Raw genomic sequence first — 25,631 nt, forward strand, 5'->3', positions numbered from 1 at the left:
GACTTATCTGTTGGACCATTCATTAAATAACTTGTTATACGACATCAATAATTTTTTCCATATTATCATAAAAACAAATTACCTTGATAAATTAATGAATAAACCTCCTCATTTAACCTTGAGATTACGTAGAAACTTCCTTACTTGGTAGTCTAATAAAAAACATTTCCGATGAAATATTTATGCTAAAATGTTCAATTTATTGGCGTTATATTAAGCTGTATGTATTTTACTTATAAACTGTTTACATACTCAATTCTGCATACGTTAGCCCGTTGTGTACTTTCACCCCGGTTTACCGTTACGTGAGGCAGTAGGTATATTTTATCTCAGACACACATCACTGACTCGATCTCTATTACCTCAACCGTCCGTAATATCCCCTGGTGTATATGCCTTATCATGCCCTTTCTTAAATTTATTGAACAGACAAAGACAGCATGATTTACGCGTCTATTTAAATAGAAATTCGTCTTCCAATAGTCATGTAGAACAAAAAACTCTACAATAAAACTAAATAAAAGTTCCATCTGAATATATATTGGTATATTAATATAACGTCATCATTATTGAATTACATTATAATGTTGAAACAGATGTATCTAAATTAATTTAGTTATTTCGAAATATAAAATATTCTTATTCGTTAATGAGACTCATGAAAAATCATGAGTTACATCGGCAGCTGGCATAAGAAATCAAATCAGGGATTGTTTTGACACTGAATTCGTGATTTGGGATCATTACGTTCGTTTAACGCTCGCCGGTTTATTCAAATCACGAATTACAGATGCAAAGAATTTTCGCAGGGCAACTCGAATGAATAATTCAAACAATTATGGCGTTGGTTACTCTAGCTCCGTTATGACTTTTATTTGTCCTTTGTAGCACATGTCCAACGGAAACCGGTCCAAGAACTCGCTCCTTTCTCGTAGGGTGAGGCATGCAGGCGTATCTGGATAATCTCACATACATTCATCTCTTTCTAATCGCCCTAAACGGCAAGATTCATGATCCCCTTAAAGGGAATTTTACCGTCGAATCTTTTAAGTTTCTTAGAAGAATTTATCACAACCCTTTCCTTGGAACTTGTTCTCTTTTTATGATACTGAGAGTTCAGATCGTTGTTTTATTCTACTAGTTTAATTTATTATAACGAATGAAGTTGGTTTTTTATTAGTTAGTAAAAAGTAAAATAAGATATAAGTTTTCTATAACCGTTATTAAGATAATTAATTTATGGATAGCATGGCCTTATTTAGATATTTATTCATTTCACACAGTATCCGTTATATCAGCATCGTTAATAAATATTTTAAGTAGACACTATCGTTTTATTGCCTTTTATCGAATGTAAATAATTATTTGTGATCAATCAAGAATACATGATATCAGTGGGCAAGATGGCGCCGGTTACGCAAACTTGCTGCGCGGACGCATTTAATTGATTGTAGCTTTGAATGACATGATGTCAGCACCTACGAATATACTGTTGTAATGTTGACATGATTAAACAATACTTAGCAACACAATTATTAAAATAAATATAAGAGGAGAGCCCAATATTCTTATGTTTAGAAACAAAAGTTTAAAATGACAGTTGCTTTTTAAAAACTTTATCATTAAAATATTAAATTTATTTTAAAAATAAATTAATAAACCTCGATATCATATATAGTAGTGGTTAACCTTACATTTTATTTCAGTAAACATTGTTTTTCGAATAATAAAGTGAATAAAAAGTTTTAAAAACTTATCTACTACCGGAATTGCATTTAAAAATATTACAAAATATTTTTTTAATTTTTTAATTTCACCAGACATAAATTTAAACAGGTATCACGTATTTTATAATATTTAAAAATAAATATTCATGAACATGTCACATTAAAAACATGTATTTTATTTATGTTGAACTATAATAACAAGCGTAGTACTTTTTAAGAAATTATTGATATTTGTTTTTTTTTTATAGTATAAGTAGGCGGACAAGCATATGGGCCTGTCGGTAAATGGTCACAAACGCCCATAGACATTGGCATTGTAAGAAATGTCGCTTTTTTTTTATATATAGAAAAGGAAGGCGGACGAGCATATGGGCCACCTGATGGTAAGTGGTCACCAACGCTCTTAGACATTGGCATTGTAAAAAATGTCAACCATCGCTGACATATCCAATGCGCCACCAACCTTGGGAACTAAGATTTTATGTCCCTTGTGCCTGTAATTACACTGGCTCACTCACCCTTCCCAGTACCGCCAGTCCCAGTCCTTGTATAAGAATACATTTTATTAAAAATCTTAGAATATGATATCTATTTGTAGCTCATATCTACTTGTTTCCGGAGGGCTTTAAACATTTCTCTCTTCCAGTCATCTGTATCTCTACTCATATTATAATAAATATAACCTATAGAAAATTCAAATCAAAATCATGACCACGATAACTATTCTAAATATTATTTTCCATCTTACCATTTAAAACCAGTTCAATCTAGTTTATTGTAATTCAACGCGAAGAAGACTCAAGAAACACTTAGTATATGTAATAAAATACTGAATCGTACCGAAATAACGAATTGGTATCGTTATAAGGACAATAGCCTCGCCATTTAGTCTTCAATAATTCAAATAGCAATTTTGCGAGACACTAAGTAATAAATAAGAAGTCTTGAATGTTTATTAACACGCAATACTTTAATCTGTTTGTCCTTGTCTAAAAATAAACTTAATGAAATTTATATGAAACATTTAATCAACGTTTAATTAAAAGAACATGTCGCCGTCATGTTCCCGATGATTATTATTAATGTCTTGGTATATTTAGTGCCATATCATTGTTATATTTTATAACAATGCCAAATATTCGATCTAATTCAAGGTTAAATCCAGATAAATGTCTGAATATAATCAGATAATAAATTATATATTAAATATGTATTATCGATAGTTTATTTAATAACAAGTAGAGAATGTTTGTGCGATTACTAATTAACAATAATCTTAAATTTTTAGATAAAACTTCAGCTATTATTAGAACGAAACAAATATAATTTATTTACGAAATATATAATTGATTCTAGGCCATATATCATCCACAGATATATATATTTATAGCCGTCGGTTATATCTACCAAGATCCATGTAACGGCTAGTAAAAGAATTTATGAACTATTTTATCCGTATTCGTTATATACCAAAAATAAATAGAAGAACCAATTTACATTTACGTTGGTCCATTAATCACAGGGAGTTGAGACTATAGGCCACCTGCTACGGAGACCGGAGCTTATACATGAGTTCCGTCTCTTTCATTATTTCTCATTCATCAAATGATTCATAACTCAGCTGTCGAGGGTCTGACCCTGAATTAAAGGACGTAAATATTCCAGGCAACGAATGTGGTCGTTGCCGATGATCCTTTTTCTAAATAAGATTTTGGTTATTTAGATTCTGAACACATTTGATGCTATTTTCTAAAATTATATAAAGCAATATTAATATAGATGAAAAATAATAATAACAATCTCGAAATTGAAATTAATTATATCTATTTAATTAAGCGCAATGAATGATTTATATCTTAAAAACGCTACGAAGCAAAGATACATCCGTTCAACGTTTATTTTAATTGCTACAATTGCAATCACATCACAATTATGAAACATGCTTTTATTTCCGTAATGACAACGATCTTACGTAATACGTCTTTAATAATAATTTAAGCGCTCTCCTCATACGAGTCATGTTTAAATGTTTGAATTGGTTGTTTTATATTTCAAACCAGAATTATAAATATGTAAGAATGATATTATAAATTTATATTTATACTCTTTTTAGCTTTGCCAGTATATAAAAAAATCAATGCTACAATTTTTGAGGATTTTGTTATAGTTATAATATCTTTGGACTATTCGTATGTCGGATGGTAGTCCTAAAGAATCACCTGGCATTTGGATAAAAACAAAGTGCTTATAAAGTTTATCTTATTTTAAAACATTGAATATAAACATTAAACTTATACTAAAAATTAATTATTCATAAATTCAATGGATAGTTTAATAAATAAAAGTTAATTTATAAACAACATTAACACGATGGGCGACATATTTTCGTCTAAAGAACGTTGACTGCAATAATATAATTATTCATTCCTGTTCTAACATTTCTAATAAATGTAAATATCGCATTCTGGCCTCGACTAACGCAATAAACATGCAAATTCAAACTAGAATTTAGTCATGTAGGTATTTTTCATTTCAAATGTACGTGTCCATTTGATATAACTTATTTTATTTAAATTACATTATTAATTACTATAGTTCGAGGTAGAAAGCAACAAAATAAACTGTATTAGATAAGCTAATAATAAAATAGGTCATAGTCATAGAGTAAATGTTAATATCAAAAATGGTGGGTGCACGTTGTGCAAAATGGCGGCGCTCGGTAATGGCTGCCGGCCTTGGGTCGTGCTCGCAATCAACTTATTATTCAATCTCATGTCGCGAATTGGTCCGAGGTCCGTCGGTCGTTGAACTTATAGAACCATTCCATTCGTTTACGTTCCGTTTCATTCGTTAGAAGATAAATTGAACTAATCATGATAATGCCAATTATTGAAATTTTGGTCATGATATTTCGCTTTTTTAATATTTTTTAAAAAAGTTATTGAATCAACACGAAATACCTATGTATACCTTTTATTTGTATTACCTGTTATTTCAAACTAAATAATATTTGTATTATCTACTATTTTAAGATAATTGAGAGGGATACCGTTTATGTAAACAAGGATGTGACTTTGTGCATTGTTGGCTGTTTGACTATAGAGTATAGGTACCTATCGCTTGACATTCCAGAGGTTGTCAGTCGAGACGCTTTGACGTAAATCCGACACGGTCCGTTATGTCCTCTCGGTGAACAATGCTCGGTTCGCGCTACTCGCTTAATGAGAAATGTTTGTTTTTCAGCTTCGCACAATAGCTGCTCTCATCGCTTTTATTATTACCCTCTTAACGATCCAGACATGAAAAGTGTTAATGACCTTCTTTGTAGTTCTTAGACTAAACGGATTAGCTAATTCTTTAAATAGTTTTTTCATAATATTCAAAACTAATTTCTACATAAATACTACGGCATTTTTCCTGGATTCATAAATGTCAGACTATATAAATGATAGCGTGCCAAATATGCAAATTCCGTCCGGTGCTTTGTGCACCAGTGTTGTTTTAAGGAATTATTAGATTAAGTTCGTATATGTATTTCGTTACTAAAGAAAAGGCAATAATAGTTTAATAAGGAGATAAAAAGAAGAGGAATGCAAATAGCAAATTGTAGATGAGTAAGAAATGTTTATAAAGCGGTTTGTTATTTACCGACGTGCAACTCGACCTTGATTGAAGTCTCATTAGCCGTGCGAACTCGATACCGCGATGAACCGGTCGTGATCGTGAGTCCGCATGATTTATGTCTTTGCCTTTACAAAGAGCATTTTTTACGCTAGACCGGTTTCCCCGCTCGATGGTTTGTTGCGCTACCTGGATATTAAGAAAAAAATATATAGTGTCAGCTCTTTTTTTAGCCGTAATAATAATAGTGAACATTCCTTTTGTGGCACATGCGGACGTGGCTCACGGCTAGAAACGTGATGTGCTGGCACTGTAGCTTCATTATATTAATGGACTCGGCCGGATGAATACAAAGATGGGGCCTTTAAACTCTGCTGCAAGTAGAATACGTGTTCCCTGCATACGTAGCGTGAAATTGGATTTATGAACATGATAGCGATGTACAATATCTTTCCAGTTATGCTTATTATTATTGTTTCGCAGTGGGAATTAATTTCATTATGTTTAAGATTATAAACAATCAACAGTACAAATTATGCTAACTGTATGCTTTAGACGGTTGTGGATAAATATAATTAAAAGGTCTGTATTATTTTTAACAAAACCAATGAATAAACATGTATTTTAACGTTCATTATTTAATTAGTCAATAATATTATTCTTTATGACTATAAAAGTGGACGTGCGTAAATGTCGGCTGTTATAGGTAGACGTTCGTTCGACCTTTAGTTGACATTGGCGGGCCTCGCCTCGTCTTAACCAGTTTTTGTTGCACTTTTTGTCTGAATTTATTTATCAGCATACTTATGTGCCACCTGCTGCGGTCGTTACCCGCTTAGAAAAACTCCCCTCTTCCCAACAAAAGAGATCCCCAAAGTTATTCTTTCTTGTAATTACGACTCACAAAGCATTTCGAGCGTAGAACATAAATTTTTTGTTGCAAAAAATGCCCTTAGTTCTTTTGTAATCCATTCATGACCTTTTTTTTTTGCCTTCCAAACATGACCTGTATGCGTATATATATTTTTTTGTTTTGTAAAAAAAATGTAAACAATTCGTTTCGTAGGGCAATGGAAGCAGATTCGAGATCCTGTTTGATAAGGTTATCCCAATCTTATACTGTATGATGAAATCGTAGAAATAGCATGACGAAGACTGTTATATAAGTTCCTTTTAATTTATAGAGAACAGTAATGCGGCTTGGAGCAATGGGGCGTGGGATTTTGACGTAATGCATGATTGTAAGTTCGTGACCAATTGCAGTACAGCGTCTTGCACTTTATTTAATGGTTCAAACACTTGTATAATATTTATCAAAATAATTACAACATTTCTATACTTTTTAAATACGTATAAAAGTTTTTTTCATGACCTTAATATAATAATGTAGTTGTATTTTTGTTAAATGTCATATTGACCTTGATTGAAGGATTTACAAAAAATATTTAAATTGAACGTATTTTGTGCCCGAGGCGTTTTATTACAGAATAAGTTAAATACTCTTCCAATAATTAAAAAAAGCAACATATAAGTAAGGCTTTACCGGCTTCTTCGTGACAGTAACTTTTTTCTACTTAAGGTAAGTTAAAAGGAAAGAGAATATAAATCTTGGTTTGCGTATTTTAGTTAGATATTATCCAGAACTCCTTCTGCAAACTCCTTTGAACTCCTAAAAACAAGTTAAACTTTTAATGCTCTTTCTTCCGGCGATTCTTATAATAGGAAAATCCACTGTTATTTGATATTATTTTACATATAGAATAATTGAAAAAAATACTTTATAAATTAAATATATATATATTTAATTTTAGCTAACATCTAATTAAATATTATCGTATATTTTTACATATAACATTGTTATCAATTTACAAATTTATATAACTTTCTATTATTTCCATAACGTGTTTGTGCTATAATAAAAAAGAAGTACATACACATTTCATAAATTATCATAATATAATGTTGACGTATTTCAAGTTATAATTAACGAGTTTTATTATCTGGTTTATAAAAACTCGTTTACACGAAGTTTCTCATTGATCCTGCACTTATTTATTACATACATAATTACAGTAGTCAAATGAATTTGTGAAATATAAGCAGAAGTGACAATACCTACTCTCTGTAGGTAGAGTTATAAATGTGCTAGAAGTGTAAACGACTTTCACAAAGATAAACAGCTCATATGACATCATCATATAGTTATAGAAGACTACTAATCCTTTGTTAAGAGTAACAATAATATTTGCTAATTATGGTGTGGTATTTTTGTATAGATCGGGTTCTACATTTTCCTTTTATAATAACGTATTTTGTATTAGAATTCATCACTCTTAACGAAGCCGGTTATCGTTCACAAGGTTTTATCGTGTTTTGTAACAAGTAATAAATATGTTAATTCTTCATAAACCGAAATATTAATACGGGTTATCACTAGCCTTTATGATAATGATTTAAATTATTATATTGTAAAAATATGTATAAATATATATAAATGTGCGACGCGTACATAGTAAGTACAATTATGAAAATGTAATACATTTGTGTAAGGAAATGTATTTCAAAGCTGCTACTGAATAATGAATGACAATAAAATATCAAATAATGTAAGTTATGTAACAAACTTAAAATACAGAAACAAAATTTATAATTTAGAGGTCGCCCGGAAGATAATTAGCATATTGCTCAATTTTCATGAATATAATTATATATACGTCTTATTAAAGTTTTGCTTAAAATTTACTTCTGCGACATCCCTTCAGGAATGTTAATATACCTTGCTTTTATAACGTCAGCGGTGTCGAATGACCGACTTTTACTAAAGAGCCGTTGAAAGATAACTCTGTTACGTTTTGAGTCGCTATGTGACCTCTTTTGAAAGGATTTTTTTTAATCTGTTAAAAATGCTAATTTATTATTATTTGTACAGGTTATATTCATCTTATGATCTTGTTTTAAAATGCAAGCTTAACCTTTTCAAAATTGTGCCGATGCTATCGTTATTATTAATTAAATTACTATAAATTTTACCGCGTAACTAATATTATGTAAGTAAAACACTAAAATTAATTACGCGCAACTTATTTTATCGATTTTATAAGTGAAGAACGTTGACAATGGATGGTTGAATGAAACTTTCGCTAATTTGAATATTTAATAGCGCTTCAATCGCACGACAGTTAATGATAGGCAGTCAGCCACTCCCTTCGGCTTACTCCACCCCTCCAGCCGAGGTTCAGTAATTAATTACATGTCCAACTCATGTGATCGAATTTTCGTAACATTGCTGAAGTCAAAATGTAAATTCAATTTAGACTACGTTTTAATTCACATCTGACAATCATGTATTCTACTTTTTGGCTTCGTCATAACTGTAGATAGTGCTTTTCTGTTTCAAAGCTCATCGACATTTTAATTAGTAAATATTATTTTATAAGAGTTATAATGGTAACGAAGGTTATAAAGATAATAACACGTTAAATTTCCAGCTAAAAATATATTTCTTATAACAGTATTTTTAAAGTCGGACAATTATGTTAAATCTGCATAAATTATTCTCATGCGCCATAACATGTTCTTATAAAATCGCGAGTAAATTTTTAATTTGCCGCAAAGAAGCTTCGTGTATTTCTTTTATAATAATTTAAACATTTAATACAGATGAATTCTGAATGCAAACTATTTTCAATAAAAAAATACTTTATTGGAAGGAATCTAATATCTTAGGATACTGCGAGATCAATTGTAAGAGGGTACGTTGACATTTCCATAATATCTCACGTGTAATAAGGATGGATTTATTTATCGCAGTGACCTCAATAGTTAGCATCATTATCAGAGCGACGTGGCGCGTGTTGTGTTACTGTTAACACATTAGTTTGCTGATAGACATATAACAGACATGAGACGTTTAGTGATTATATTACTAACTTGCATTAAATTCACTTTTTAAATGTTATATCTATTTTATGGTTTTCATATTTCTGTATGTATTACTTTATATTATAATTATACGTAAAAATAATAGACTAAATGTGTATTACTAGCACGATATCTCGAAAAAGACTTATCACGTATGTACACGATAAAAGATAAAGCAGATAGTAGTGCACTTATAGATAAATTCGATAAATTATATATTTATCAGTAACAGTAACAGCCCGTTAATGTCCCACTGCTGGGCTAAGGCCTCCTATCCCTTTTGAGGAGAAGGTTTGGAGCTTATTCCACCACGCTGCTCCAATGCGGGTTGGTAGAATACACATGTGGCATAATTTCAATGAAATTAGACACATGCAGGTTTCCTCACGATGTTTTCCTTCACCGTAAAGCACGAGATGAATTATAAACCCAAATTAAGCACATGAAAATACAGTGGTGCTTGCCCGGGTTTGAACCCACGATCATCGGTTAAGATTCATGCGTTCTAACCGCTAGGCCATCTCGGCTATTTATATATATATATAGGTATATTTTACTATTTTTCAATAGAATTGAGTAAAAATATGGGCAGGATGACATGGAAAATATGTGTTCGACAATGCAATTTATTAAGATGATTTACATTATTATGTTGCGATTTTATTATTGTTACATCAGCAATGTGTTTAAGAAAAAAAACCTGACTTGTCTTAAAATGACGCAAGTATAAAAACAAATGTTTTGAATTGTTAAACTGTGTGCGCGAACATTAAGGAAATAGCGGATGAATGATAAACAATTTTACACACAGTTTTATTATGTGTAAGACTTATAATATAACCTTTAGATAAACTATTTCGATATTTTTATTTTTAAATCCGTGCTTGAATATTTTGATAAATATCGCAAAGTATAATATGCATTTCTCTTAATGTAAACAGCTTCCGATAAACAAGTATGCTTACTTATAGAATATCTTAATAAACGTATATTTGGCTTACGTTCATTAAAACTTAATGTCGAACACGATAACCTGTAACCTCGTATAATAACCTATGCGATAACCGCTACGAGTATCAATTTATTTTATTATCTATACACTAAGTTTCAAAGTTTATTAATATTTTGCAACTGCTATTATGCAGTATCTGTGTTAATTATTTTAACAAGAATGCTTGAGTTAATAAACTTATTTATACTACTTTTGTATGAATGTTGACGAGTATCATTTATTACCCGTATAAATTAGAGGAATATTTCAAATATTGGTATCAATATCGAAACAGAAGCAGAATTGAATCTTTACGATTCAATTTGTATCTATATAATTGAAAGAAATAAAATCCATAATATATCTGATCGTTGTTAAGACACATCAGAAGACTACAATTATAAAATGTTATTAATGTGTGGAATTCCTAACCCCTTTTTTATTTCGTTTTAAGTAATAAGATTTTTTTTTATTAGATGTTTATATATAATTTTTCGAGATTTGAATTCGCTTTATATAATATATACTTATTGGTATTTATTGCTGTTTCAGGTACAATCAACGAAACAATTTGTAAAGGTAAAATTTAAATATTTGATTACTTTGATTATTTTTGACGAGCCGGTTGGCGTGGTTGATAGATACCTGCCTTTCACGCCGAAGGTCGTGGGTTCGATTCCCACCCAGTTTGTCCTGAGTCTGGGTGTAATTATTTATATACTTTTCTTTTGTAAATACATACTGTATTTACAAAAGAAAAGTAGAATATGTAGTATATCAGTTGTCTGGTTTCCATAGCTCTGCTTAGTTTGGGATCAGATGGCCGTGTGTGAATAATGTCCCAATATATAAAAAAAAAAACTTTTTTGATCAATGGCGCACGAGCTGCGTAGATATTTTTTTAAAGAAAAAAACGTTACATTCTATTTTTCGAAGGTTAAATATTCAAAATTAATTTAAGGTGTTACGCTATTGCAATGCTCGTATCTTTTAAAATATAATCGTAGTAAAAATCGCATATGAGTTTCTAATATTTTACGATAGATTCACGTCACGATTCACGTACATCTAACCGTTACTTACTTACATTGTAATTTTATGAAGTATTTGCCAATCCTTGCACTGACAAATTGCTGTTATAGGTTTAAGTTGTTAAGTATTTTTTAGTCTTGTCTATAGCAATTTTCGGGGAGGTAAAATTTCGAACGTATCATTTAGCAGTAAAGTTGTCGCTACGTTCGTGTTATTTACTCTGTTGGCAATTGTTAGATAACTATTCATTTGGATTTGTCTCATCTCTCAAGTGTAATTTAAAAACATTCGTACCAGAATATTTTATATTCATGAATAATTTTATATCGAACTATAGTTATAATACTTTTATAAAATGATAACCATAATGCATAACTATTTTGATATTTATTTACATTAATAATAGCATTTACGGTGAATAATATATTAACTTAATTAAACTCATATTATAAATATGATATATAAAACTATTAATCTTCGTTATTAATGCCTTAATATATTAGGTACGCACTTACACGCGAAACGAAATTTAAAACTTGGCATGTTTAAAACAAAGTATACAATGTATGGTATTTTTCAATAGTACGAATAATATTTTATTAAAGTGACCTTCACCTCAAAGAACATTAATCACTGATAAGCTTATAACTGCATTGCAGTCTTGTGCAATATGTATTTCAACACGGTTCCGCACTTTCCCTAGAGAACTTTGCTTTGAAGCTCCGTTGGTTTGCCTTCGAGTTCCACTTTGTACTGTTGTATTACATTTCCTGTTTGTGGTAATATTTGCACTCTGTCATGCTTTGAATTTCATTTTTCCAAAATTTGTTATTTATAATGTAACATTTATTATTAAAGAATACTTGAATGTATTCTGAAATTATTTATGTACTAAATAATGGATGCATTCAATAATATAATATGTTTCACAATGTTTTGGCCAATTTTTATATGTATTCTACTAACGCGCTAGAGAAAGGTTTTGAGTATATTATTACTGCTATACACAAAGTCATGTAACTTTGTAAAGTTAATACCTCAATCTATAATTGCGTTCATTACACACTCGATCTTTGTGATTTATAGCAGGAGCACAACCTGGTATTTACAGCGAGGTCATCCACATCCACGGTACAAGCTGCGCGTTGAGAATTAATTTCCCATGAGGCTCGTTTTATACGTAATGCGAAGTCGCTGACCTGATTACTGTTTGCGCTATTATCTGTGCCAACTTTACGTGACTGCGTATAATCTGTGGATTTATGATACTAAGCTTGTTCAAAGAATGTTGACTTTCTCTCGTCTTGGTTTTAATCTGTCTAAATGTATTACTCGTTCTCTATGTTTCCTTTTGTATTTAACATATTTCCTCAATTGCGTCATGAATAAAATCTGTGTTATTATAAAATTAATTGTAAGAAGATTATATTTATAAGGTTGTTGGCAATTTTGACGCCAATAAATGGTACCAATAATGAGGAAAATAAAGTGAAATAGATATAACCAGGATGTTGTTCGGTGTAATAAAATTCATTGGTCCATTATAATGTTGGCACTGAATATTATTTTATTTGAATTCTATTTAATTTGTAGTAAACGACAAAAAATTACACATACGCTTGGCTTTTTTTTAAATCTGTAAACATACGATAAATGTTTAGATGAGATTATTTAAGATACATTATAACATATTAAAGTTTTATAAAGTAAAACATTTAATACAAATTTCGAAGAATCTTATATACAAGCATATTTATGTAGGTATACAGAATATATCCTTACTGCGTTTTTCGTGATATAACAATGATTACAGTCTTATCAGCCTAAGTTTATCATTCTATACACGACTTATCATTTATATACATAATACTTTTTAAAATTAGGTCAGAGATAAAATATTCTAGTTAAGAATTTGCCATACTAAATATATTAAATAAATTATTTTTACATAAATAAAGTAAAACTGCAAAATTTATTATAGCATTCGTTGAGGCCTAATTCAAATAAAAATAGAGATTTTATATGTCAAGTAAAAAGTAACTAAGTTAAGAAGTTCCGTCACATTGGTTTATAAGTGAGGTAAAAGAGAGCACGTTTGTGTATGTACAACACTTCTGCACTATGATGTCCCTAGCTAGTCTTCCTTGAAGATAGCTTTCTTGTCCAAAAAGGACATCATCATATTTAAAAAAATCACAACGCAGAAAAGTTAATATATTAATAAAGTTCTAAGCTCTATCATTTAGCTAAAAATAATTAATTTCAATTAAATTCGGTATAATACCGTGTGAGCGAATTAATAACTGCTTTGTTCATACCCATCTTAATCACAACATTTAAAGTACTAAGTTATTCGGAAAAATAATTTAAAAAAATGGTAGCATCGCTGCAATATTACCTGTTTCATATACAAGAATGGTATATTAAATGTGGGAAAGGGAACAGATGTGATGTCTTCAATGGTTCAAAACTTCTTATTTATAAGCTCTCGCGATTGACGGCTCAGAATTTCCATTACAATGAAAAAGCAGAATGCAACAAAAACAAAATGTTTTTCATTAAAACACCTCGTTTAAATAAACAATATCATAAATGTTTTCGGATTTTGTTTCGCGAATGTATACATATTAGCGTTATTTCAAAGTTCGAGATACTAAAATCATAATAGTATGTTTATAATTTGGCAATTCGCATGCGTATACGGTGTGTAATCGCGGACGAACCGGACATCTCGTATGTCGAACTTGGTCAAGGCGAGACTGTCGACCGTGGCGGAGCGCCAGACGTGACAACTATAATGGATGCCATTTGTCAATTTTTTTATGAAAAACAATGAGTTGAGCAATTCAGTATATATTATACTGAAGTCATAAAACGATAAACTGTTAAGTAAATTACGCCATCGGGATAACAAAGCTTCAATTGCAATAAAAATTATGACATTCATTTGTAGGATGTTTTGCCTATAGTTTAAAGTATTTTTCACAAATAAATGTATTATTCGTTGAAATATTAAATTGTGTTTCATTATTGAAAGTTAATCTTAAATTAGAACTAACTTTTAAATGGTTTAAGTTACAAAGTTTTTAAATAGGATTAATTTTCTTGTTTTAATTATGTATTTAGTAAATATTAGGTAATGTCTTTCTTTCTTTTAATTTTAATACATAACACAAACAATTATAAATTCACAAAATTTTAATAAGGAAATCAAAGTGCCTATACAAATAAGTTGGCTTCGGTCCAATCAAGATAATGTGTACGCCGCAATCTCAAGGGCAACAAAATTTATGAGTGTTTAATGTAAATGTTTATATTAGCTTATAAAAATTTAAAGTGTAAATTCGTAGTAAGATGATAAAACTATAGAACAAAATAAATATAATGTATACGTAGACATATTTAATACAGTTTTGTATATATATATATATATATATACAAAACTAATTAATGTTGCTAAATTTAAAAAGATAAAAGTAATCTTTTGACGATAAAACTAACTTACCAACATGAAAGGAAAGAAAGAAAAGTCATTAAAAAATTGCGCTATTCCTATTCTTATTCATTCCACGGGAGTGTCTGTGGTAGTTACTTTAATAGAATTGGAAATGCGCCAACGTCAATTTGCGGTAATCGTGTACCAAGTGGCTGTATCAACTAAATGTTGATTGATGGTTTCCCTTCTTAGCAAACGTTCAGATTGACCTTTACTAGTGTAATTTGGTCAAATGTTATATCAAACAATTAATAATGATTTATTGTTATTAAAATTCGAATGCTTTATAACCTTAGATGTTATTTATTTTTCTCAAACTCTTCTAAAAATTGTTTACTAAAAATGTTTTTATTACTTTTTCAACATTGCATTTCGTTAAGTATAGATTTACTTTGAATGGTTTACGTATTTTTAATTACATTTGCATGCCAATCGAATACAGTAATGCCGATTCAACGAGACCAATTAAAGTTAGATGCGTACAACACGATTTACCATGCCGACGCTCCTCAACTCCCCTGCTGGCTTTTAATGAGTTTTGAGGCTAATTTACAGTTATTGTTTTACGCTTAGACTCCTAGCTTGACATATACGTTGAATACTAAACAACTTAAGTTGAAATTAGAACTAGACAAAATTTATACATATGTATTTCATTTCATAATAATTTAGTTCTGTTTTATTATCTTATTATATATTTTTTTCTTGACTTAATTAAAATACAGGTTCAATTTACTAAACTTGAATTATTAATCAATCAGCCTAGATGGCTTCTAGTATTAATGGATTTTGTGTCGAAGCGATTCCAATCTGCTCTTTACTCCTACTAAACTAACTTGGATAAGGGTAGCTTAACTTACTAAGTTAAGTAATAGATTGCCTTTAACTGAATAGTATTAATTTATATGTAACATAATGTTGATAAGCACATAAAATCCGACAACTTTTCTGTTGTAATACTCCTCTACAAAAATAAAGTTTTCAAGTACAAGATAATTATATAGAAAGCGAGTTATTTTTCTATGAATGTACCGAAATATTTTTACTTTATTTTAAATTTTGCAAATCGATACTTAAAACTTGTTTGGATGACTTTCATAGCATCGTTGGTTGTTAAATATAGTTTTGTCCTAATTTAGAACAAACACAACTGGTAGACTTATATTTATAGTTTATTTTATGGAAACATTTAGCTTAAAAACAACAAAGTTTAGCAAGATTGTATAATTTAAAGTAAAACTATTTAAAATATAATGAGTAGGTACTAAATTTTCATACAAGCAAAGTTTTATCTAGATTATCAGTTCCCAGATATTACAGTTTTGAAGATGCTAAGTTTCTGCTAAAGTTTTGAGCTTCAGAATTTAATGCAACTAGCCGACTTCAAACTTTCCTTCACGAGATCTTCTCCATTCTAGTATAATGTGTTTATTTGGAGATCCATTCTCCATCCAACTTCTATTAAACGCTTGCCGACAATATAGCAAAAGTATTTATGGAATTTACACAGTATATAAAAATCTATAAACATATTTATATATAAAAAGAGTTTTATGAAAACCAATTTAATCACTTATGCTCTAAAAAATCTTTAGTTTAATCTGTCAAAGAAAGTTAAGCAGCTCTAAAGATGTCGAAATAATCGGATAGAATCGAGGGTGGTGAAACTTTGTCAATTTTACCCCCCGCTGCGAGCTCGAACCTTTAGAAGGCGTTAGAGATGGGAGCCGAAATAGGGTACGGTGCGCCTCGCCTCCTCTTTGGTGTTCGTGAATACCGCTTAAAGTTCCCGTCGTAATTGCTGTCTGGCTGCGAATAAACTTTGTATTACATTACTCGAGTTAATTTATAGTGCCTTCTTATTCATTGCTTGAAGTTTTGTTTTCGAAATTACTAAGTTTGTTATAACTTTCAAAGTTTTAGTTTCCTATATTCGTAATAGTAGTTTGTAAGTTTGTAGGCAGACTATAATACAAATACGGTTAGTTTAAATATTTTGGATTATATGATTAACTAGTTAATCGTGCCGGCTTAGCACGGATAGATAAGAAGAAAAATGTATTTTGGATAGGATTTGCGTATGATCAATCGGGCAGATAGTTTAGTAGATTTCGTGATGAGTGGTATTTACCTTTTATATATATATAGAAAACATCGAGATTATTCTTTAATAAATATCGAATACAAACTCATCTCATGGATGTGTCTAGTTATAAATTATCAATAAAAGTTTATACAAAACAATCCACCATGTCTAAGGTAAGTTAATTACTTACACAATAAGCGATTAGATATTGAAACGCAAACGCGATAACTTACGTTTTGTATAATTTTAAATTGTTCCAACAAAGAACAACTAACAATAAGTCACGACCGATTAAACGTGATCACAAGCGTTTGTTTTTGTCGGCTCGTGTTAGCGTTGACCTTGACTTGTCTACAAGATAGTTTCATGATAATTCTAAACGGCTCTGGAAATTTAATTTAAACAATTATAGAAAAGAACACTTCACATCTACGTATAAAGTATTTATAGTTGTAAATACGCTATTTTTAAATGGGCCTTTTATAAATTGCGAAGAATAAAATGTAACATACTTAATATTAGTTGAGATACTAGAACAATTTCCTAAATAAATTTATAGAATATTATAACTGTTAATAGTACTTTATTAATGCAGTTGTTTGCAGCCAATTGTGCTCATTTACAGCTGTCATGAGTTCAAAACTATTGGCTTGTTAATTGACTTCAAGTTTTGCGATTTATAAGCTTCATTGAAGCAGGAAGTTTAGATGGAGGCTGTTTTAAAGGGATAAAGAAAAGAAATTGTTCAATCCTAAATACGATTTTAATTTAATACTATTTTTTATATTGATTAATAAATTCGGTTTTTTTTTAATGAAGTCATAAACGAGACAGATTTCGTCTATCATGACCATGTAATCGCAGAACCGTCATTTATGTTTAACAGGCAAATAAATTAGATGATCCTCGCTTGAAGGTTATCAATGTTATTGCGAAGCTTGCGCTGCTTGCCTCTCGATCCACGACAAGCGAAATCCATTTATTATTAGAGTCGTTTGATAACGATAAACCAACGAGGTCAAACAAGAGCGCACAAAAAATAGAAACGCTGCTCTACCGCGCGTGACTAAAGAGTTGCAGCAAGCAAGATGGCGCTCACAACTATCTCCCTCTTACAACTCACAATTAAATCTATCTATTTCCGTCTCTCAAGATTCGTTTTCCGTTATTTTTTTATTACCTGCCTAATTTTTTTGCATGTTTTTTACATAAAATTTCACAAATTGCGCGACCACAACGAGTGGTCGTCAGGTATCTTGTTTTTATTTTGATACCATTCAAATCACAAACGTTATTGGAGTCAAGTAGTAAGTATAAAGTTAATTCGATTAATGATATTAATAATAATCGTTCTTAATTTAAAAATTTAAATAGCAAAGTATTCGTTTCTTTTATATGATAATTATATAGTGTATACAACATACTTACTATATAAAATACATACGTATAACAATACTAAATATTATAACATATAACATAATACAATATAAAAAAAATGACTAATCATTATTAAACAAAATCTTATGAGTAATAATCATGTTAATACATTTAGAGTCTGTAATCTTTATTTTAATTAAGTTTATTTGGTCTAATGACTAAAAATAGATTTATGTAATTCCACAATCACGAGAAGATCATTTTGTGTTGAATGTGAACAGGACTAAGTGAGACACAAAAAAATGTGGCCTTATGGGAGAGCTGGCAATAGCGCTTTATCGTAATAATAACAAAACGGTATAATACTGAGTCACGCATGGCGTGATGGGTCGCCGAGGAAACGATTGTCACGAAAAATGTTAATATACACGCTACGAATTCATAATTACTTGTATTTGATCTAAGTTTATGTTTTCTAATCTTTATATACATTATACTAACCAAATCTTCTCCTATTTTTTATAGTTATATTTTTTTTGGAACAGTTTTCCGATTAATGTGAGAAATGCTACACGCGTATATGATAGACATTACAGTGTAAATAATAAAAAGAAAATATAATTATAGAGTAACACTCTAATTTATCTTTAGCCAAAAGGGTGGGCGCCAATCAATAGCATGCGAGTGAGAGGAATGTTGCACAAACAAAAAAAGCACGTGGCGCGCATGAATTGTTCCGCTCCGTTTAGCGTTTGTACTCTGTTACCAGGCGGACGCGTGGACACGTGATGTTTTCCGAACGAACCCATACCAAGATGGCCGCCAATGCCGCCATTCGCTTTCCCACGTCGCGCACCACCACTCCGCATGCTTCATTCTCGTTTCTTTCTATTGTGCATTGCAATTCGCATTTACGTTTTTTGTTAATTCCATTTGGTCGATCGCATCTTGTAGAATTTGATACCGCTATCTTATTAATTTAAGGTTTTGCTTCCACTTATTCAATTATTTCCTTCAAATATGCCAACGTTAATAATAACCAGTATATATACAGTTTTATCGATTTTATAACAAGGATCATTAGGCAACATATGTTAAGATATAAAGGTGTGAAAACGACACGTACAATATAACGTTTGTTGTTTTTCAGATTTCAAAAGCTTGTTGGCTTCAGATCAAAATGTTTTTATTTTTACGTTCATTTCATTTATTAAAAAACTGGACTAATTTTTATGTTTTTTACGTAATATATAATTGAATATTATATGATGCATTTGTTTATAAGTTTAACTCACACAGGGCTCCACAATTCAAATCCACAATTCACATTGTTCTTCAAGAAAATGACAATGATATCAAATTAATTCTGAGAACATTACTTCTTATTCCATTTTTCTACTATTGTAATATAAAACAATTAGTAGTTATGACTCGATATTCGTTTTTTTTTGTTTATAATATTAATAAAGATTCAATTGGATTTAGTTAAATTTAATATTATACGAATACGTGGAAGAGAAAATTAATTGAATCTTTGGTGTGGATGTGTGTCACGGCTAAATAACGTGTGTTGTGTTCAAGTACTTGCTCATACATATGTAAGAGGCGCTGGACGGTGCTGATAGTCACCCGCCATTGGCCCGCAAAACTCTCTGAATACTAAACGATCGCCTTTGCAAGTTCTGCATAGAAATTGTCTTTGAATTTGGTTTCCTGTACCGAATTGCCAACTCCACAGCAGGAAACCGAAGAGACGTTGACCATTATATATTTATGTTCGTATACATACCTTATTTTCTAGTACGTCATAACAAATCGTTATAACAACAACATTTGAAGGAAACAATAATACTGTACATATGATAATAAACACTCCAACTGTTTTATAATTACTTAGTTTGACCTACTTGCCATTGATAAGTTTAATTTTATAAGCATACAATTGTCATAATATGCTGTGCGATTGTTATCATTAGTTACATCAGATAGACGGAAGATTACAATACATATTGATTTAACAATTTTATCAACATTTTGGCTGCAATAAGGCAAGTTCAAATAAATCTTTCAAGTTTACGTTTTGTTATGTATTAACACTTATTGTATGTACCAGTTCTTTTTAATTAATAATAGATTATATATATATATATATATATATATATATATATATATATAATAAATATATTTTCAAAAGTCAACAAATTTATTAGTTAGTTACGTACTTACGTCGGTTTGATATAAAGATAAATACTACGGTCGGTTGGCCAAGGTGACCTTCATTGCCGCTCAGCTTGCTTTACATCGCAACTTAACGGCTTCCTATTCAATGTAAATTCAGCGAGGCCTTGTTCGATACTAATAATCAACTAAAATTTAACTTATTTGAACGCTTTGTCAAAGTTTACTAACTTATTTTAGAGTTCCTATGCATCGACTTTAATTTCTTAAAATAACTAAAAGGAACACTTGCTGTAAGCGCCGCCATTTTGCAGTATAAATAGCAAGATGGCGTCAAGCGGTTGGTTGGCGAAAGTACTTGGTAATTAGAATCGGCGCGACGGGAAGGCGTGCAGAAACGAAACTCGAGGATCTATGGCCGGCCGGTGCACGCAATGCTTAGTTTGATTTATATCGTTCTCTGGTTTCCACTCGACCGATTGTTCTCCACTTTATGCGCTCGAGACTCGCAAATCTGTTATTGTTTCCGACGGCCATGGGAATAGAGCTCGCGTGGGTTAGCAACGACCTTTATTAGTCCTGTGATACATGTAGAGATTTTTTAATACACCATTCAAGTTCATGGTTTTTTTTTGTTATTTACTTACATATGTATTCAGTATAAGTGTCAACATTTTCTTACATTTACATTTACAATCTCATTAGATAACCGTTTTAAAAAATAACCAGTTAGATAACCATCTCTTTATTCACCATCTCTTAAATCATTTTGTCAGTTTATTGTCGAAAATTTGCAATTTTAATATGAAGTTTAGCACTTGACTCAGACTGAATTGAATGATAATATCCGATTGACGCAAATAATTTATATTCAACTCACCTAGAGTTATGTTCTTACGTTGTTAGGATTTCTTCTACCTTGATCTGATTACATTCTATAGCTACTAATGCCCCTACACACATACATAGATTAAAACTATATAATGGTATATTTAAAGCGAAACAATTCTTAAATTATTTAGTTGCGTTTCATTTAAGAATTAACCGTCAAATAATGTTTATTATTTATATTACTAAGCTGCTTAAAATATTTTTTGTGTCTGTCAATGCCCAATAAGATAAGACTTCATAAAAACATTGAAGAATTATGTTGGCTATATTTATAAACGACTCTTTATTACTCATTAACACATTCAAGGCCTGCTTGATTTTCCTTAATCGTAGATAGAACAGGGTAGTAAGGATGACAATAATATTAAATAATATTTAATATTGTAAGTATATCTGTAAGCGTATAATATTAAAATAGCTTTGTTTTGCTTTATTTAGCGAAATAAAGCATCTGTACATTATTTTGTTTTACTTTGCTTTTTTTTTGTTTTTATTAGGTTTGAGGTACGTGTGTTTTAATTATATATGTTAGTTTGTTTAGAGTTTATGTTTGTTAGTTCAAGCAGCACTCAAACAAGCTGACAAGGCATATGGGTGTCAAGAATAAATAACTTTAATATTTTGTTGTTAATACCGTAACAGCCTGTGAATGTCCCACTGCTGGGCTAAAGGCCTCCTCTCCTCTTTTTGAGGAGAAGGTTTGGAGCTTATTCCACCACGCTGCTCCAATGCGGGTTGGTAGAATTCACATGTGGCAAAACTTCAGTGAAATTAGACACATGCAGGTTTCCTCATGATGTTTTCCTTCACCGTAAAGCACGAGATAAATTATAATCACAAATTAAGCACATGAAAATTCAGTGGTACTTGCCCGGGTTTGAACCCACGATCATCGGTTAAGATTCACGTGTTCTTACCACAGGGCCATCTCGGCTTTTTTAAATTAAATTAAATTCGTTGTTAATAAATAAATAATATTTTGTTTAGTTATCAACTGTTTGAATATTACAATATATGTCGATTTTTCCATTACAATATTGATTCATTACAATAATCATAGATCCTGTTAAGCGACTTTATTTCAATTCATGATCACCTAGTCACCAGCCAGCTAGCTATAAAATTCATGTGTGACATATGTTCGGTATAATTATGGGACGTAATCACTTTTATAGTAAACGTCATTATGCTATATATATATATATATATATATATATATATATATATATATATATATATATATATATATATAGTTCAGTTTACGTCGAGATTTAGTACAGCTTAGTGTCAAATTTGTTTGCTACAGAATATTTAAACAGGTTCGACCCTTATATATAACAAATATTTACATTCGATTTAATGTCGTGGTGTTTTTGACATTATTTCTAGTATATACTAATGTTGAGTTGACGTACGGTGCTGTATCGTTTGTGCTATACAAAATAATCCCTAATTCCTTATAAAAGTGTTATTGGAAGTGACTTTTTATTTCATGTTGTTTAATAAGTATTAAAGTATATTTGTGCTTGTTTTTAATAATATACAAAGACACAGTATAATAAAAATATTTAAAATACTAAAACAATCACAGTAATTACATTGAAGTGCATACTATTTGAAGAGAACGCGTAAGTACGCGATATACGCGGCGCTTACGACTTTTTGGGCGCGAGCTATTATCGAAGAGCAAGGTAAATTGAATACGCTGTGTTAACTCATTAAAGCTTACCTACATTTATTTAAAAGTGAATAGAATGGAGTGTAAACATTGCTTATGCTTATTGAAAGTTGAAGAATCTATTAAATGTACTGCTTGCTTAAATATATATCATCATGGCTGCGTGGGAATTTCGCTTGCAGATTTTAAAAAGATTCTACCGATGAATAAAGCTAAATGGAAATGTCCAAGTTGTAAACAGACCAAAAAAAATAATAATATAAGTCCCATTACACCTAATGTCGCCAACGAAACCAATTTAGATCTTGCACAGCCCTATTCGACCTTGAATACTAAATCTATAATAGACCACTTTGATGAACGTTTCACTCATTTAAATTCATCTATTGAATCATTTAAAAGTTTTATAACTAATGAGTTTAAAAAAGTTACCGAAACTGTAAACGAATGGACAAAAAAAATTAAGCTCGTTGAATCATCAATTGATATGGTCATGGATCAAGTTAATAATTTTGACAAGGAAGTTACAAAAATACATAACATCGAATTGGAGTTAAATGAGCTAAAGAATTCTATGAAAGATTTAAAAGATAGCCATTACAAGAGTGAACAATGGGTTCGACGTTCAAATATCCAAATTAGTGGAGTTCCCCAAAAGAAAGGCGAAAACCTTATACAGATAATAAAAGTGCTCGCTGATAAGTGCAATTTCCCTTTGAACCCGGTTACTGACATAGACTTTATCACAAGAGTAGCGACTAAGAATGATTCCAATGACATCAGGCCTAAACCAATTATTTTAAAAATGCAAGCTCGTTACAAAAAAGACGATTTTTTGTCATTGCTTCGAAAATTAAAAACTATAAGAGCTTGCGACATAGGATTTTCAGGAATGCAAAATCAAATTTACGTTAATGATCACCTTTCTACTCGCAATAAAAGTTTATTCAATGAGGCAAAGCGTAAGTCAAAGGAAAAGGGTTATTTGTTTTGTTGGGTACGTAACTGCACGATTATGGTTAGACGCACAGAAAGCTCGCCTGTCCTGCACATCACTTCTGAAGATTGTTTAAAAAAAATCGTATAAGTGCGAAATTGTTTTATTTAAAACATAAGTTTCAAGTGTCTAATTTTATTTTGTTAGTATTTTTTCATGAATTTACTTTTTTAGTTAATGTCCATTTTCATGACTTTTTTAGTTATTATTTTATTGTTAGTGTTGTATATTCTTTTATGATTTTATTCGTTTTATCTGAGCAGCGTTCATTGCGGGAATCATTTATTTATGACTTATTAGAAATAGAAACTATGAAGGAATTTTTATTACAGATATGTAATATATACAATTATTATTTGTGTTTTAAGTATTCAACATGTTCTTAAATATTTTTTATCAAAACGTCCGAGGTTTACGGACTAAAACTAATCAATTTTATAAAAACGTGCTTAATTGCGATTATGACATTATTTGCCTAACAGAAACTTGGCTTTTACCTGGAATCTTTGACAGTGAATTATTTGATGCTCGATATAATGTTTATCGTAACGACCGTGATTACGAGCAGTTAGAAATGACAAAGGGAGGTGGTACTCTGATAGCGGTCCGTCGCGAAATTGATGTTGATGTGAGAAATGTTCAGTTGCCTAATTTTCCTAGTGCTGAAGTCACTTATATAAAAATTATAACTAAACGCGGTATTATTAGGAAAATTCTGCATCTTTTTTGTTGTTACTTTCCACAGAATAATTCTCAAACGGATTCACAGCTTAATTTTTTTGAATTTATATCTGATTTGATTATAGAAAATTCACAAGATGATATAATTATTACAGGTGATTTTAATATACGAGATGCTGTTTGGTCATTAAATAATAATAATTCAATTTATATTTTAAATCCCTCGGAATGTCTCCTTGTACATCAAATATTTGTTTTTATGAATTTTACTGGATTACAACAATTAAATTATATTCTTAACTTAAATAACAGGCTCTTAGACTTAGTACTTTCCAATCTGAATTGTAACATATCTCGTGTGGACCCTTTATCAGAACCTGAAGATGATCATCATCCTTCCCTTTGTATTAAAGTTGATATGAATACCATTGAGCGAAATTTAAATCCAGCTATTCGTGTTGTACGTCGCTTTCACAGCGCTGATTATGATAAAATTAATTTTGAATTAGCTAAAGTTAACTGGCAACACGAATTTAAAAACAAAGATATTAGTCAGGCAGTTGATACGTTCTATCTTATCGTAAATCACATTATAGAGACATTTGTCCCGTCTAAGTGTATAAATGAGATCAATAAATATCCACGCTGGTTTACGCGACCCTTGATAAAATTAATTAATAAAAAATTAAAATTCCACAAAAAATGGAAAATTTATGGCCAACAAAACGATTATAACAAGTTCTCTGAATTACGACTACAATCAAAAAACTTAGAAGGAACGTGTTATAATGAGTTTCTGGAACGAGCAGAGAATAATATTCGTTTTAGCTCAAAACAGTTTTGGTCCTATATAAAGACTAAAAAAGGTCATACATCTGTACCTAATGTAATGTATTTTAACTCTCAAGTTGGATACAGTGGACACGATATAGCAAATATGTTTAATTCTTATTTT

The 25,631-nt window shown here is 30.5% G+C and overlaps 1 protein-coding gene across 2 annotated transcripts in view; it reads left to right on the plus strand.

Annotated features, from left to right (window-relative positions):
* The window catches only part of LOC126772302 (lysine-specific demethylase 3B-like), a 137,852-nt gene that overhangs the window by 70,048 nt on the left and 42,173 nt on the right, over window positions 1-25,631 (plus strand). The window contains exon 8 of one of the 2 annotated variants that reach the window (XM_050492594.1): window positions 10,813-10,839. The exons of the other annotated variant lie outside the window; for it this stretch is intronic. Within the exon in view, the coding sequence (XP_050348551.1) occupies window positions 10,813-10,839 (27 nt within the window). The remainder of the gene's footprint in view (window positions 1-10,812; window positions 10,840-25,631) is intronic. 2 annotated transcript variants of the gene reach the window in all.

Source organism: Nymphalis io, chromosome 12 (genome assembly GCF_905147045.1).
Source record: "Nymphalis io chromosome 12, ilAglIoxx1.1, whole genome shotgun sequence".
Lineage (NCBI taxonomy): Eukaryota > Metazoa > Arthropoda > Insecta > Lepidoptera > Nymphalidae > Nymphalis > Nymphalis io.